The sequence below is a fragment of the Hypanus sabinus genome, chromosome 3 (assembly GCF_030144855.1).
Source record: "Hypanus sabinus isolate sHypSab1 chromosome 3, sHypSab1.hap1, whole genome shotgun sequence".
Lineage (NCBI taxonomy): Eukaryota > Metazoa > Chordata > Chondrichthyes > Myliobatiformes > Dasyatidae > Hypanus > Hypanus sabinus.
In genome coordinates, this window is record NC_082708.1 from 188,654,420 (window position 1) to 188,672,082 (window position 17,663).

Below are 17,663 nucleotides of genomic sequence, written 5' to 3' on the forward strand. Positions count from 1 at the left end.
GCCCATCAAGTCTGCTCCACCATTCAATCAAGGCTGATCCTTTTATTTTCTCCTCCTCAGCCCCATTTCCCGGTCTTTTCCCTGTAGCCTTTGATGCCATGTCCAACCAATCTCTGCCTTCAATACACCCAATAACCTGGTCCCCACAGCTACATGTGGCAACAAATTCCACAAATTCACCACCCTTTGTTTCACCACCACATCTCTGTTTTGAAAGGGCGCCCCTCTATCCTGAGGCTGTGCCCTCTTGTCCTAGACTCTCCCACCGTGGGAAACATCCTTTTCACATCTACTCTGTCTAGGCCTTTCAACATTCGAAAGGTTTCAATGAGATCCCCCCTCATCCTTCTGAATTCCAGTGGGTACAGACCCAGAGCCATCAAACGTTCCTCGTATGATAACCCTTTCATTCCTGGAATCGTCCTTGTGAACCTCCTCTGGACCCTCTCCAATGTCAGCACATCTTTTCTAAGATGAGGGGCTCAAAACTGTTCACAATACTCAAATGGAGGCCGAGTCATTGGGTATATTTAAAGCAGAGGTTGATAGATTCTTGATTAGTCAGGTGTCAAAAGTTACTGGGAGAAGACAAGGGAATGGGGTTGAGATGGATAATAAATCAGCCAAGAAGGAATGGCAGAACAGATGCAATGGGCCAAATGGTCTAATTCTGCTCCTTTGACTTATGATCTTCTTAATTACGTCGAGGTAATACAGAGAAAAGCAGAATAGAGTGTTGCAGTTACAGAAAGTGCAATGCAGGCATCTGCAAACATTTGTACTCACAACATACAAAACATGCAAACACATCTGGAGGTACAAACACACAAGCATGAACAGACACTAAACACTCATGAATTAGAACCAGGAGACCTTCGATCATAGAATAATGAGGGGCAACCAGAGGGTACTCTGTAAACGGAATGCACTGCCAGAGGAAGTGTTTGAAGCAGTTACATTAATAGCATTTAAAAGGATTTTGGACAGAAACATGGACAGGAAACATTTAGGGGCCAATGAGGCAAATGTGAATAAATGGCTCTAGCTCAGAAGGGAATCTTGGTTGGCATCAACCAGATGGGCCGAAGGGCCTGCTTCCATACTGTATGACTCTATGAATCTGCAGCTTCACGACTGCAGAGTTTCTCAAGAAGCACACAAAATGCAGGACCAAAACGTTGACAGTTTATTCCTCTCCACAGATGCTGCCTGACCTCCTGATTACCTCCAGCATTTTGTGATGTTGCTCTGGATTTCCAGCATCCACAGAATGTCTTTAAAAAATTTCTGAGGAGCCCACTTTTCTCACCAAAGCTCCTCCATACCTCTGTGCATTGTTTCTCTCCCTCCACATTTTCATGACTACCCTCACCCTCTTCACCTGCACTGCCCATGAACTGAGCAGTTACCCAAGTCACACCAGATTACAGAAGGAGGCTGCAGCTTGTCTGTCTGTGATGAATGCTGCAAAGTAGTTCCTCTTTTCCTAGCTAACCACAATAGCCTCAAACGACACCATATTGCTATAATTGCTTATAATCTACCCTGTAACAAGGAAATGTGTTCCTATCAGCCCTTGGCAGCTAGCTACCCATGTTCAAACACTTCCTGAACTTTGAAAACACTGATGATCACTGATGTATAAATATATTATCTTTATTTAAAAAAAACATGAAGAACAGGAAGAATAGTCAAAGCTACGCTTTTAAAATAGTCGGAAAAAATCACATTTTACAAAGGCCGAGCTTTACCTATTTTTTGTGTTTCGCAAGAACTGGACAAAAGAGAGTTGCTATTGTAAATAGAGCAGGGAAGGAATGAGAGGGTTGGAAGCATTGTCAGTTAATATTGAGACACTCACACATCATCAAATTGCACCCTGCTCAGAGAGAAAGGGGAACCAGGCATTAGTCTTGTGGGTGGGTCTGCAAATGGGTACATCATGGGGGTTTTATTTTTTTAAAATTTTATTTAGAGATACAGCTCGGAATAGGCCCTTCCTGTCCTTCAAGCCACAACGCCCAGCAACCCCCAACAACTCCAATTTAATCCTAACCTTACCACGGGACAATTTACAACGACCAATTAACCTACCCTGTATGTCTTTGGATTGTTAGAGGAATTCAGAGCACCCAGGGAAAGTACACAGTGATGACTAACAGAGGATGTTAGAATTGAACTCCCGACTCTGATGCCCTTGAGCATCAGAGTAAAAGCATCATGTCAACCGCTATGCTGCTGAGTAACGATTTAAGGTACAGAATTCTGACATCTGCTGAATCTGCTTCCATTGACGTCGTATTGATTCTGTAGTTGTAATATCATTGATATGTGTCTTGAATTTTGCTGTTTTGTGGCAAGAGCACAAACTATAAATTACAATAAGAAATAACTCTGCCATGGATGGTCCAAAGCAACACACACAAAATGCTGAAGAAACTCAGCAAGCCAGACACCATCTATAGAAAAACCTTTTGACCTCTCTTCTTTTTTTCCAGTCCTGAAGAAGGTTCTCAGCACGAAACATTAACTGCTTACTCGTTTCCATAGATGCTGCCTGACCTGCTGAGTTCCTCCGGCGTGCTGCGTGTGTGCTTTGGATTTCCAGCATCTGCACATCTCAGTTTGTCATGGTCATCCCAAGCCCGGCTGCAAAAGGAGGAGGATCGGACATGGGGCCAGCAACCCCATCCTGTAAAAATCCAGCGCTTCAGAAGCTCCAAAGGACTCACCCCTGGGAGAGCAAGCATCTTCGAAGGTGGGCTACGCCTGAAGGCAGCTTGAAAGACTGGCCCAGGACAGAGGGCTCTGCTGAGCTGCTGTCAGCAGCCTTTGTCTCAGCAGTGGTGATGGGAGAAAGAAGAAGACAATAAGAAATATACATTAAGAAAATTAAATTAAATAAGTAATGCAAGAAGAGAGCAAAAATAGTGAGGTAGTGTTCATGGACTATTCAGAAATCTGATGGTGGAAAGAAGGAAGCTGTTTCTAAAATGTTGAGCATGTGTTTGCAGGGTCCTGTAGCACCACTCTGATGGTAGCAATGAGAAGAGACATTTCCTGGGTAATGGGGGTCCTTAGTGGAGGATCCCACCTTCATTAAGGACATAATCGTCTTTGGTATCAGGGAATCATAAAGTTAATAGAATCAGAATCAGGTTTTTCAGGTATTTATTCGTTGGAGTGAATGAAATGAGAGGCAACTTGACAAAGGTGTACAAGATGACATGAGGCATCGATCGAGTAGATAGTCAGAGACTGTTTCCCATGGCCTTTCAGGCCCACAATCCTGTTCTCCCAGCCACTCAAATCTTCAAAGGGCCAGCATGGTAGCATAGTGAATGGCTGACTCCACTAATGCTTCCTGACCTGCTGAGTTCCTCTCCCGTTACCCACATGGGTTTCCTCCACACACACTACGGTCTCCCCTCACATTCCAAAGACATGCCGGTTGATAGGCTCATCGTTCTGAGATTAGGCTAGGGTTAAATAAGGGGTTGCAAGAACACGCGGATTGAGAGGCCAAAAGGGCCTATTCTGCGCTGGATCTCAATATATAATATAAATAAATGAATAAATAAGAAAGAATAAAAGAAAGAGTGGAAAGTCAGAGACTTTTTCCCAGGGTGGAAAAGGCTAATGCAAGAGGGCACAATTTTAAGGTAGTTCGAGGAAATTATAGAGGGGGAGTATCAGAGGTGTTTTTTTAATACAGAATGGTGGGTGGATGGAACACACTGCTAGGGCTGGTGGTACAGACAGATACATTAGGGACATTTAAGAAACCCTTGGATTAGGTGCAAGGATAGAAAAATGGAGGACTATATAGGAGGGAAAGGTTAGATTAATCTTACAGTAGGTTAAAAGGTCGGCACAACATCATGGGTCAAAGGGCCTGTACTGTGCTGTAGTGTTCTACGTTCTGTGATTATTGCTACTGATATACAGGACAGTGCAAAAGTCTTAGGAACATATCTATAGCTAGGGTGCCTAAGACTTTTGCACAGTACTGTATTTGTCAATGTGGAGCGGAGAGCGAGTTCGTAAATCTGGTGGGAGCAAAGGATGTTGGGAATGGCGAGGATGGGGCACTGTGGAAAGATTTTGGGATGGGTGGCAGAGAAGGAGTGCCAGGGGTGGGAAGGAGGGGGCAGCGCGGTTGCAGACACACCCAGCCCTGAATCGCCAGGCAAGGTCATTTGATTCTAAACAATTGGTTTATTGATCATTACAGAATGTCTCTCTGGTGCTTCCCACTCCCTCCCCTTTCCCTTCCCCTTTTCCCAGCCATGACTCCCCTCTCCCTGCCCCCTTCCCGCTCTCAGTCCACAATAGAGACCCAGATCAGAATCAGGTTTATCATCACTCACATACATCATGATATTAGTTTTTGTTTTTGCTGCAGCAGTACAGTGCAATACTTTAAGTTAGTACAGTACTGTGCAAAAGTCTTGGGCATCCTAGCTATGTATAACACTTTTGCACAGGACCTTGTATGTTGTGAAATTTGTTGTTTTCTGGCAGCAGTACAGTAAAAGAAACAAAATTTACAGTAAGTGACAATAAGAAATATAGAAAAATATTAAATAGTGCAAAAAGAGAGTAAAAGAGTGAGGTAGTGCTGATGGGTTCAGGGAACATTCAGAATCTGACAACAGAGGGGAAGAAGTTGTTCCTAAAACATTGAATGTGGGCTGCTATACCTCCTCCCTGATGGTAGCAAAAATTACAGCCTAGAAACAGGCCTTTCAGCCTAACTCGTCTAAGCCAAACTGAGTTAGTCCCATCTACCTGTGTGAGGTCCAGTTTCCTATACATGTCCAATGGAAAATGTTTTATTTGTTCTCACCGTCCTCTGGACGCTTGCTGTGTTTGCTCATCAGCCAGTATGTGGAATAGTAAAAGCCAAACCACCCCAGTAAGTTTTCACCCTGCTAAAATACAGACTGTAAATCTACATTGATACATGCGGTGAGATGCGTCATTTAACATCATTGAGCAACTCAGCCCGAGGGTCGTGCTGCGGGAAACTATTGGAAGCCGGGGGGGGGGGGGGTGGTTAGCCAGGACGGTAACGGGGAACGACTGAAGCTGTCAAACGACAAATGCCTCAGACCCAATTGCTTATCCCCTCAGACAAACCATTTCTGATAGCTCAGGTTGTTTTTAACACTGAAAGGAGAGGAATGACACAGGAAATACAACATTTAGCGCTGATGAATTGTGGGCAGATGAATTGAGAGAAGTGTGGCTTTCAAGAATTCAAGAATTGGTGTCAAAGCTATTGGAGGTGGGTTCCTGGAATGTACTGCCTGGTAGAAGGGGCAGAGATACATTAGGGACATTTAAGAGAGGTTTTGATAGGCACATGAATGTGAGGAAAATGGAGGGATATAGTGGGCAGAAGAGATCAGTTTAATTGGCTATTTGATTTCTAATTTAGTTGGTTGGCACAATATTTTGGGCTGTAGGGCCTGTTCCTGTGCTTGTGTGATGTTGTACTGGTCTATGTTCTGTGTTCTGACCCTCTAAACCTCTCCTATCCTTGTAGCAGTCCAAGTATCTTTCAAGTTGTTAACGTAGTCAATGGCCACTTTGTTAGGCACACCCTATGGGTAGTGATGTGGCCCCTGAATATATGTTCATGCTTTTCTGCTGCTGTGGCCCATCCACTTCGAGGTTCAGAGATGATCTTCTGCACAACACTGTTGTAACTCGTGTTTATTTGAGTTACTGTCTCCTTCCCGTCAGTTTAAACCAGTCTGGCCGTTCTCCTCTGACCTCTCTCTCGTTAACAAGGCATCTTCACCATGAGAACTGCCACCCACTGGGTTTTTTATTTGCTTTTCCACAGAATTTTCTGTAGACTCTTGAGTGCAAAGATGCAAGAGATCAGCAGTTTTTGAGATACTCAAACCACCCCATCTGGCACCAACTATCATTCCACAGTCAAAATCACTTAGATCACATTTCCTCCCCAGGTTTGGTCAGAACAACAACTGAACCCCTTGACCATTTCTGCATGCTTTTAGGTATTGCGTTGCAGCCACATGTTTGGCTGATTAGACATTTGCATTAGCGAGCAGGTGTAGAGATGTACCTAATGAAGTGGGCACTGTGTGTGTGTGTGTGTGTGTGTGTGTGTGTGTGTGTGTGTGTGTGTGTGTGTGTGTGTGTGTTTTAATTCGGTTTCCTTTGAACTTTGACTTCTGCAGTTATGTGACTATGGTAATCTGGCAATTCCATTATCCAGACCAATGGTAGTGAAATATGATTATTTTAATAGCTGGGAACACCCGCTCCATGGTCCGTCTCTGCGACCCTCTCGCATCTCACTGGGGTTTTACATTCGGAATCAGAACCAGGTTGAAAAGTTGAGGAATAGCGGAGCGAATGAGAACCGTGTGTACGTTAACTCCAAGGGGAGAGGGGAGACCAGCTCTGAGGGTGAGGAGGGAGCCCGTCATCCGTCCACAGAGACACTTGCTCTTCCGAAGGCCGAACTCAAGGGTGGGCTGACACGCTTGACATCTCGCCGAAAGCAGAACCCCCACACTTAACATTCGTGGGCCCCTCACACGTTACTATTCGACCCGTTTATAAGCAACGCACCCGACCCGAATCTTTCACACCCACACTTTCTCGCTGCGACTGTCATTCACACACGGATTTCCAGGCAGAGTTAACGAGTGAGCTTCTCGCCTCCATGCCACTTCCTCACGACCCTACTCCTACCGAGGATTCTCTCTCTCTCTCTCTCTCTGTCTCTCTCACACCCTCTCTTGCCCACTCTCTCTCACCCTCATTCTCCCTCCATCTCTCCCCTGATTCACTGTGTGTCTCTCTCACACCCTCTCTTACCCACTTTCTCTCACCCTCATTCTCCCTCCATCTCTCCCCCTCCCTCTGATTCACTGTGTGTCTCTCTCACACCCTCTCTTACCCACTTTCTCTCACCCTCATTCTCCCTCCATCTCTCCCCTCCCTCTGATTCACTGTCTGTCTGTCTCTCTCTCTCTCTCTCTTTCTGTCTGCCTCTCTCGCTGTGTGTGTGTGTCTCTGTATCTCTCTCTCTCTCTGTGATTCTCTTTCTACCTCTGTCCCTCTTCCTCTCTCTCTTTGTGCATGTGTCTATCTATATCTCTCTGTCACTCTCTCTCCCTGTATCCATGTGTCTGTCTGTCCTGCCCTCTCTCTCTCTCCCTCGCTCTCTCACTGTCTCTCTCTGTGCCGCTCTCCCACGCTCTCTTTCTGTCTTTTTATCCGTTTATTTGTATCTCACTCACTCTAGGCGCAAGTTGCTGGTTTTACGGTCATTCCCGCTCCACGGTTTCGTTGTTTGTGGATCCCGCCGCCTCCCTCTCTCCGGATTCCCAGTGCCGTTCTGTTTAACGCCCCCATGACTAATTCCTTTTCCTTGTTGTTGTCAATACTTGTCCTTTCGTTTCCTCTGCTTACTCTATTCCACACCTTCTTGCAGTTTCTTCATTCTCCACTCCCCCCTCGCTCCTCTTTCTCAACATCTCTCACCGCGCCCTCCATCCTTCTATCACCCGCTTTCCCTTTCCTTCCATTCTTTCTGTCCGTCATTTATTCTCCCTTCCACGCTCCCTCCCTCTTCACTATCTTCCCCTCCCACTCCTATATTCTCCATTCTCTCTGTCCTGTTTCCCTCCCTCCCCTCTCTAGTCTTTTCTGTCTCTCCTCTCTTTCCTACCCCTCACTCTCTGCCCCCTCTCCAACCTCTTTTGATTCAGCTTTCTCTCCTCCTACAAATCCTTTCTTTCTCATTCTCCTTTCCCCGCCTTCTCCCTCTCTACCCTTTTCTTTCCTCCTCCCTATATATCTCCCTCTCTCCCTCCCACCATCTCGCTCTCTCTCTCTCACTCTACATCTTTCCCCCTCCCTCTGTCCCTCCATCTCTTCCCACTCATGCCCTCTTTCCCTGCCTCCCTCTCCCTGCCTCTCGCCATTCTCTACCTCCTTCTCTCTCCCTCCTCTCTCGTTCCTCACTCTCTTCCTCCCTCCGCCCGGCACATTCTCCCCTCGCTCAGGTCAGTGCTCTTTACCTTCAGCCAGCGGTCTGTAGAGTTGATGCCCGAGCTCTCCCGAAGCCGGGCTGTCGGGGAGGAGCGGAGCCCTGTACAAGTGCGGAGCCAGACCGAAATACCCGGGACTGACGTCCTGATACAACCCGCTTCTGTAGCCGGGCGCCGGTGGAAGGAGAGGCGGCAGGACGGCCGGGAGAGCGGCGAGGTGCGGTGAGCTGACTCGTTCGCGTCTTAGTATATCCTCGATGTAAAACGGCGTGGGATGGACGGGATTGGGGCCGAGCAAGGAGAACTCGAGGGGCCAGGGGCCGCGGTACTGCATCCCAGAGTCCGGACAGTAACTTCACCTCGGAGCAAAACCAACCCACGAGCTGATTGAAGTGTTAATGGGCTCAGTTCCCCTCTCGCCGTCTCAACGAACGGTGCAGACAGCACACACTGGGCGGAGACTCCTACCCAAAGTCATCAACCCCAAACACCATGGGGCCCAGACACCCAGTCTCCTGCCAGTCGAAACCCATCCGATCAGAACTTTCAAGAGTCATGAAGCACAAAGTTAATCATTCTGTGCCGAGCCGTGTGACTTGGGTGCATAGTCCTTGACCAGGGTTTGTTCCTGACAATTGTTTCAACGAGAGTAGTTTGCCATTGCCTTCTTCTGGGCAGTGTCTTCACAATACTCTCGAGAGATTGTCTGCCTGGCGTCAGTGGTGCATAACCAGGACTTGTGATCTGCACCAGCTGCTCCTACCACCATCCACCACCTGCTCCCATGGCTTCACGTGACCCTGAACTGGGGGGGGGGAGAGGGGGCTTGTCAGGGGCTACACCTTGCCCAAGGATAACCTATGGTTTAATAGAGGGAAGGAGCACCTTATACCTTCTTCGGTGGAGGCGTATCTCCACCCCATCACCCATGAAGCACCACAGCACAGAAAGATGCCTTTCGGCCCATTTAGTCCATGCTGCACTATTAATAAGCCTAGTATATCAATCCTTACCGGATGATAGCCCTCCATACCCTTCCCATCCATGCGCTTGTCCAATCATCTCTTGAATGTTGAAATTGAACCACATCCCTCAGCTTGGGCAGTTCCTCATTATGTTCCCCTTAAATGTTTCACCTTTCACCCTAACCCATGAACTCCGGTTCTTGTCTCACCGAACCTCAGTAGAAAAATGCTTGTTTGCATTTACCCTATCTATGCCCTCATGATTTTGTATACCTCTATCAAATCTCCCCTCACTCCCCTACACTCCAGGGAATAAGATGGTATCCTATTCAACTTCTCCCTTTAACTTGGCTCCTCAAGTCTGGGCAACATGCTTGTAAGTTTTCTCTGTGTTTTCAGTCTGATTTGTATTTTTCCTGTGACCACAACTGCACACAATATTCCAAATTTGGCCTCACCAACATCTTATACACCTTTAACATAACAACCCAACTTCTGCACTCAAAACATATGAAGGCCAATGTGCCAAAAGTTCAAAGTTCAGAGTAAATTTATTATCAAGTACATATCTGTCACAATGTACTTTATTATCTTAGAAACATAGAAACGTAGAAAACCTACAGCACAATACAGGCCCTTTGGCCCACAAAGCTGTACCGAACATGTCCTTACCTGAGAAATTACCTAGGGTTACCCACAGCTCTCAGTTTTTCTAAGCTCCATGTACCTATCCAGGAGTCCCTGAAAAGACCCTACCACTTCCGCCTCCACTACACCTCTGGCAGCCCATTCCACGTTCTTGCCACTCTCTGCATAAAAAACTTACTCCTGACGTCTCCTCTGTACCTACTTCCAAGCACGTTAAAAATGTGCCCTCTCAGCCCTGGGAAAAAGCCTCTGCTATCCACACAATCAATGCCTCTCATCACCTTATACACCTCTATCAAATCTCCTATCATCCTCTGTTGCTCCAAGAAAAAAAGGCCAAGTTCACTCAACCTACTCTCATAAGGCATGCTCCCCAAACCAGGCAAAGTCCTTGTAAATCTCCTCTGCACCCTTTCTATGGATTCCACATCCTTCCTATAGTGAGGTGACCAGAACTGAGCACAATACTCCAAGTGGGGACTGACCGGAATGCTATTTATCTGTAACGTTACCTCTCAGCTCTTAAACTCAATCCCAAGGTTGATGAAGGCCAATGCACCATATGCCTTCTCAACCACAGAGTCAACATGCGCAGCAAATTTGAGTGTCCTATGGACTCAGACCCCAAGATCCCTCTGATCCTCCACACTGCCAAGAGTCTTACCATTAATACTACATTCTGACATCATATTTGACCTACTAACATGAATCACCTCACACTTATTTGGGTTGAACTCCATCTGCCACTTCTCACCCCAGTTTTGCATCATATCAATGTCCTGCTGTAACCTCTGACAGCCCTCCACACTATCCACAACATCTCTAACCTTTGTGTCACCAGCAAATTTACTAACCCATCCCTCCACTTCCTCATCCAGGTCATTTATAAAATTCATGAAGAGTAAGGGACCCAGAACAGATCCCTGAGGCACAACACTGGTCACTGACCTCCATGCAGAATATAACCCATCTACAACCACCTTTTGCCTTCTGTGCGCAAGCCAGTTCTGGATCTACAAAGCAATGTTCTCTTGGATCCCATGCCTCCTTACTTTCTCAATAAGCCTTGCATGGGGTACTTTATCAAATGCCTTGCTGAAATCCATATATACTACATCTATCGCTCTTCCTTCATCAATGTGTTTAGTCATATCCTCAAAAAATTCAGTCAAGCTCATTAGGCATGCCTTGCCTTTGACAAAGCTATTCCTAATCATATTATGCCTCTCCAAATGTTCCTAAATCCTGCCTCTTAGTATCTTCTCCATCAACTTACCAACCACTGAAGTAAGACTCATTGGTCTATAATTTCCTGGGCTATCTCTACTCCCTTTCTTGAAGAAGGGAAACACATCTGCAACCCTCCAATCATCTGGAACCTCTCCCATCCCCATTGATGATGCAAAGACCATCGCCTGAGGCTCAGTAATCTCCTCCCTCACTTCCCACAGTAGCCTGGGGTACATCTCATCTGGTCCCGGTGACTTATCTAACTTGATGGTTTCCAAAAGCTCCACCACATCCTCTTCCTTAATAGCTACATGATCAAGCTTTTCAGTCCACTGTGTCATCCCTACAATCACCAAGATACTTTTCTGTAGTGAATACTGAAGCAAAGTATTCATTAAGTATCTCTACTATCCCCGCCAGTTCCATACACACTTTTCCACTGTTACACTTGATTGGTTCTATTCTGTCACGTCTTATCCTCTTGCTCTTCACATACTTGTAGAATGCCTTGGGGTTTTCCTTAATCCTGTCCACCAGGTCTTCTCATGGTCCTTTCTGGCTCTCCTAATTCCATTCTTAAACTGCTTCCTGCTAGCCTTATAATCTTCTAGATCTCTATCATTACCTAGTTTTTGAACATTTCATAAGCTCTTCTTTTCTTCTTGACGAGATTTACGATCAACTCCATCTGCCACTTTGCAGCCCAGTTCTGCATCCTATCAATGTAACCTTTGACAACTCTCCAGATTGTCCACAACACCCCCCAGCTTTTGTGTCATCAGCAAACTTCCCTCCACATCTTCATCCTGGTCATTTATGAAAATCACAGAGAGGAGGGGTCCTAGAACAGATCCCAGTGGAACACCACTGGCCACTGACCTCCATGCAGAATATGAACTATTTAGAAACACCTTTGCCTTCTGTGGGCCAATTCTGGATCCACAAAGCAAGGTCTCCCTGAATCCCATGCCTCATTACTTTCCTGATTAGCCTTGCATTGGGAACCTTATCAAATGCCTTACAGAAATCCACATTCACTACATCCACTGCTCTACCTTTATCTATGTGTTTTGGAACATCCTCAGAGAATTCAATCAGGCTTGTAAGGCATGACCTGCCCTTGACAAAGCCATGTTGACTATCCCTAATCAGATTATGTCTCTCCAAATGCTCATAAATCCTGCCTCTCAGGATCTTCTCCAACAACTTTCCCACCACTGAAGTAAGACTCACTGGTCTATAATTTCCTGGGTTATCTCTATTCCTTTTCTTGGACAAGGAAACAACATTTACAACCCTCCAATCCTCTATATTGATGATGCAAAGATCATCACCAGAGGCTCAGCAATTTCCTACCTCACTTCCCACAGTAGCCAGGGGTATATCTCATCTGGACCCGGTGACTTATCTAACTTAATGCTTTTCAAAAGCTCCAGAACATCCTCTTAATGTCTAAATGCTCAAGCTTTTCAGTCTGCTGTAAGTCATCCCCACAATTGCCAAGGTCATTTTCCCTGGTGAATACTGAACCAAGGTATTCATTAAGTACCTTCGCTACCTCGTCAGACTCCATCCACATGTTTCCACCACTGCACTTGATTGGTTCTATTCTCACATGACTCATCCTCTAGCTCTTCACATACTTGTAGAATGCCCTGGGGTTTTCCTTAATCCTGCTCACCAAAGCCTTCTTATGATTCCTTCTAGCTCTCCTTATTTCATTCTTAAGCCTTCCTGGCAACCTTGTTATTTTCTAGAGCTCTAACAGTACCTAGTTTCTTGAACCTTTTGTAGGCTTTTCCTTTTTTCATAACTATATTTCCTACATCCTTTGTACACCATGGTTCTTTTACCCTGCCGTCCTTTCACCACTTCAATGGAACATACCTATGCAGAATGCCATGCAAATGTTCCCTCAACATTTGCCACGTTTTTGCCATGTATTTCCCTGAGAACATCTGCCCCCAAGTTCCTGCTTAATAGCATCATATTTCCCCCAAACCAATTAAATGTTTTCCCAAATTGTCTGCTTCTATCCTTTTGCTAAGATGAACACCCTATCCTGGGAAAAAGTTCCTACTCTCAACTCTATTGGTGCCTTGCATAGTTACATAAACTTCTGTCAGATCTCCCTTCAACCTCTGCCACTCCAGAGAAAACAACTAATGTTTGTCTAACTTCTCCTTATACCCTCATACTCCCTAATATCTTTATACTCCCTTATACTCCTAATCCTGGTGATCTTCTCTACTCTCTACACAGGCCAAAACTGCACACAATTTTATTTGCAACACTTAAAAGTGGTTTAGATGAGTACATGGATAGGAGGGGTACTTACTTACAGCTCGTTACACCGCTGGCGTTTAGGGTAGTATTGAATGTCCTCCATCTCTGGCAGTGTTCGGGACTTTCTTCGTCTGTCAGTAGCTTAATTTTTGCCACTGTCAGTCATGCAAGTCCTGGGTGCAAACACAGGAAATCCTTCGCAATCACAGGTGTAGAAGGACTCTTCATTGCCATTTCCACAACAGTTTTGCTTTACCAGTTGGGGCTGTTAGCCCCTGACCTGGAGGACTGGTGTTTCACTCTGAGTCTGGCCTCTGCTCTTTGGCATGGGTGAGCCAACCAAGAGCCAAAGCATAAGGCTCTGACTCCCGCCAGTGCAGCTGAGGTCACTGAGACATGTGAGCCTCCAAACCATGACTAGCTTGTAGTCCTCTTGGAGGTGAAAGGAGAGATATGGAGGGCTATCATCCAAGTGTGGGTCTGACTTCAATGGTTGGGGAGATGTTGGAGTCCCTTACTAAAGATGAGGTTTCAGGATACTTGTAGACACATGATACAGTAGTCACAGGGTAATAGAGTCATAGAGAAGTACAGCATAGCAGCAGGCCCTTTGGCCTATCTATTCCATGCTGAACCATTTAAATTGCCTATTCCCACCGACCTGTATCCAGACTGTAGCCCTTCATATACTTCCCATCCATGTACCTATCCTAACTTCTCTTAAGCATTGAAACCAAGCTCACGTGGCCTTCACACAGCCTAAGATCACCTGGACATTAGAAATACCTAGGTCAGGATGTGGTCAGCATTTAACAGCATCATTCCTAAAGTCCTGATCAATAAGCTACAGGACCTGAGCCTCTGCAATTGGATCCTCAGCTTCCTATCCGGAAGACACAATCTGTGTGGATTGATAACAATATCTCCTTCTCATTGACAATCAACCCTGGCACACCTCAGGGGTGTGTATTTAGCCCACTGCTCTGCTCTCTCTATACCCACGACTGTGTGCCTAGGCATAACTCAAATGCCATCTATAAATTTGCTGATGATACGACCATTGTTGGCAGATTCTTGATGGAGATGAGGGGGAGTACAGAACAAGATATACCAGCTAATTGAGTGGTGTCACAGCAACAACCTGCACTCAATGTCAATAAAACCAAAGAGCTGGTTGTGGACTTCAGGAAGGGTAAGACGAGGGAATACAAACCACTCCTCATAGAGGGGTCAGACATAGAGAGAGTGAGCAGCTTCAAGTCCCTGGGTGTTAAGATCTCTGAGGATCTGACCTGGTCCCAACATATTGATGCAGTTATGACAAGGTCCCACATGGGAGGTTAGTTAGGAAGATTCAGTTGCTAAGTATACATGGAGAGGTAGTAAATTGGATTAGACATTGGCTCAATGGGAGAAGCCAGAGAGTGGTAGTGGAGGATTGCTTCTCTGAGTGGAGGCCTGTGACTAGTGGTGTGCCACAGGGATCAGTGCTGGGTCCATTGTTATTTGTCATCTATATCAATGATCTGGATGACAATGTGGTAAATTGGATCAGCAAATTTGATGATGATACAAAGATTGGAGGTGTAGTGGACAGTAAAGAAGAATTTCAAAGCTTGCAGGGGGATTGGGACCAGCTGGAAAAATGGACTGAAAAATGGCAGATGGAGTTTAATACAGACAAGTGTGAGGTATTGCACTTTGGAAGGAAAAACCAAGGTAGAACATGCAAGGTAAATTGTAGGGCACTGAGGAGTGCAGTAGAACAGAGGGATCGAAGAATACAGATACAAAATTCCCTAAAACTGGCGTCATAGGTAGATAGGGTCGTAAAACCAGCTTTACATTGGCCTTTATAAATCAAAGTATTGAGTATAAAAGTTGGAATGTTATGGTGAGGTTGTACAAGGCATTGGTGAGGCCGAATTTGGAGTATTGTGTGCAGTTTTGGTCACCAAATTACAGGACAGGTATTAATAAGGTTGAAAGAGTGCAGAGAAGGTTTACAAGGATGTTGCCGGGACTTAAGAAACTGAGTTACAGAGAAAGGTTGAATAGGTTAGGACTTTATTCCCTGGAGCGTAGAAGAATGAGGGGAGATTTGATAGAGGTACATAAAATTATGAAGGGTATAGATAGACTGAATGCAAGCAGGCTTTTTCCACTGAGGCTAGGGGAGAAAAAAACCAGAGGACATGGGTTAAGTATGAAGGGGGAAAAGTTTAAAGGGAACATTGAGGGGGGCTTCTTCACACAGAGAGTAGTGAGAGTGTGGAATGAGCTGCCAGATGAAGTGGTAAATGTAGGCTCACTTTTAACATTTAAGAAAAACTTGGACAGGTACATGGATGAGAGGGGTTTGGAGGGATATGGGCCAGGTGCAGGTCAGTGGGACTAGGCAGGAAAATGGTTCGGCACAGCCAAGAAGGGCCAAAAGACCGTTTCTGTGCTGTAATGTTCTATGGTTCTATTGTTCTAAGTCAAGACAGTGGCTATATTTCACTAGGAGTTTGAGGAGATTTGGTTTATCACATAAAACACTAAAAATCTACTGTGGAGAATTTTTTTTAATCAAGCTGTATCACTGTCTCATATGGGGGATGGGGTTGTGGTTACTGCACAGGATTGAAAGAAGCTACCAGAAGTTGTAAAATTAGTCTACTAGATCAACAACACCCCCCCCCAACAGTTTCCAAAGTTGTTGAAGGGGAAGGCCACAGGGGTATTTGCACTGTCTGTTTAACCCCTTTCCCTGACTGTCACCCAGTTTCCTGTGTCCTGCACCTTGGCTGCAACTATTTCTCTCTATGTCCTATCTATCACCTCTCAACCTCCCAAATGATCTGCGGTTCATCCAGTTCCAGGTCCAGCTCCTCAACACGGAGTGTTAGAAGCTGCAGCTGGATGAAATTCTTGCATGTGAAAGCTTCGGGACACCGGAGGTCTCCTTGCCTTCCCACTTTCTATAGAAAGAGCATTCAGCTATCCTGCCACACATCCCTCCTGTTCTAACTGTGCAAATGTAAAGAAAAAACAATAAATAAACTGGAAAAAAATATCTACCTACTGCTTTATAACCTCTGTCAAGCTTCTCCTTGATGAAGCCTCGAAGAGCTAAAGCCTGAAATAACACTCTGACACTGTCCACTCCAACAAAGGCCTCTCCACTTGCCCTTGTTATTTTTATTTGTTCTTTTCAGTCAACCCTGATCAATGATTGCCTCGGTTCAAATGCCAAACTGCCGTAATTTGACGCTTTACTTATTCAATGGGCAAACCTGAGTGACATAAGTTGACCAGAGTCAACATGGTTTTGTTAATGGGCAATCTTGCCTGACAAATCTGTGGGAATTCTTTGAGGAAATAGCAGGCAGGATAGTCAAAGGAGAGTCAGTGAATATTGCTTACTTGGATTTTCTGAGGAGCTTTGACAAGTCAACACATGATGCTCTTTAACAAGATAAGAGCCCAGGTATTACAAGAAAGATGCCATGGATGGAATATTGGCTGATTGGCAAGAGGGAAAGAGTCAGAATAAAGGAGACTCCTCTGGTAGGCTGCTGGTGATGAATGGTGTTCCACAGCAGTCAGCAGACAAACCACTTCTTTTCACATTATATGTCAATGATTTGGATGATGGAATTGATGGTTTTATGGCCAAGTTTGTAGATGATACAAAGATAGTTGGAGAGACAGATTGTGCTGAGGAAGCAGAGTGACTGCAGAATGACTTGGACAGACTGGGAGAATGGGTAAGGAAGTGGGAGATGGAATATAGTGCAGTAAAGTTTATGGTCATGCACGTTGGGTAGAAGGAATAAAGGCATAGACTATTTTCTAAATGGGGAAAAAGTTCAAAAATCTGAGGTGCAAAGGGACTTGGGAGTTCTTGTGCAGGATTCCCTAAAGGTTAATTTGCAGGTTGAGTCTGTGGTGAGGAAGACAAATGTGTTGTTGGAATTCATTGTAACAGGACTAGGATATAAGAGCAAACATGTATTACTGAGGATTTATAAGGCATTTGTCAGACCGCACTTGGAGAATTGTGAGCAGTTTTGGGCCCCATCTAAGAAAAGATATGCTGACATTGACAGACAGACAGACTTTATTGATCCCGAGGGAAATTGGGTTTCATTACAGCTGCACCATCCAAGAATAGTGTAGCAATATAAAACCATAAATAACTAAATAATAATAGGTAAATTATGCCAAGTGGAAATAAGTCCAGGACCAGCCTATTGGCTCAGGGTGTCTGACACTCCGAGGGAGGAGTTGTAAAGTTTGATGGCCACAGGCAGGAATGACTTCCTATGACACTCAGTGTTACATCTCGGTGGAATGAGTCTCCGGCTGAATGTACTCCTGTGTCTAACCAGTATATTATGGAGTGGATGGGAGTCATTGTCCAAGATGGCATGCAACTTGGACAGCATCCTCTTTTCAGACATCGCCGTCAGAGAGTCCAGTTCCACCCCCACAACATCACTGGCTTTAC

The 17,663-nt window shown here is 45.3% G+C and overlaps 1 protein-coding gene across 1 annotated transcript in view; it reads right to left on the reverse strand.

Annotated features, from left to right (window-relative positions):
- LOC132391973 (hematopoietically-expressed homeobox protein hhex-like) overlaps positions 1 to 8,569 on the reverse strand; it is a 39,398-nt gene extending 30,829 nt beyond the window's left edge. Inside the window, exon 1 of the mRNA XM_059965832.1 lies at positions 8,070 to 8,569. Coding sequence (XP_059821815.1) covers positions 8,070 to 8,373 — 304 coding nt within the window. The 5' untranslated portion in view covers positions 8,374 to 8,569. The remainder of the gene's footprint in view (positions 1 to 8,069) is intronic.
- Between the last annotated feature and the right edge of the window lie 9,094 nt (positions 8,570 to 17,663).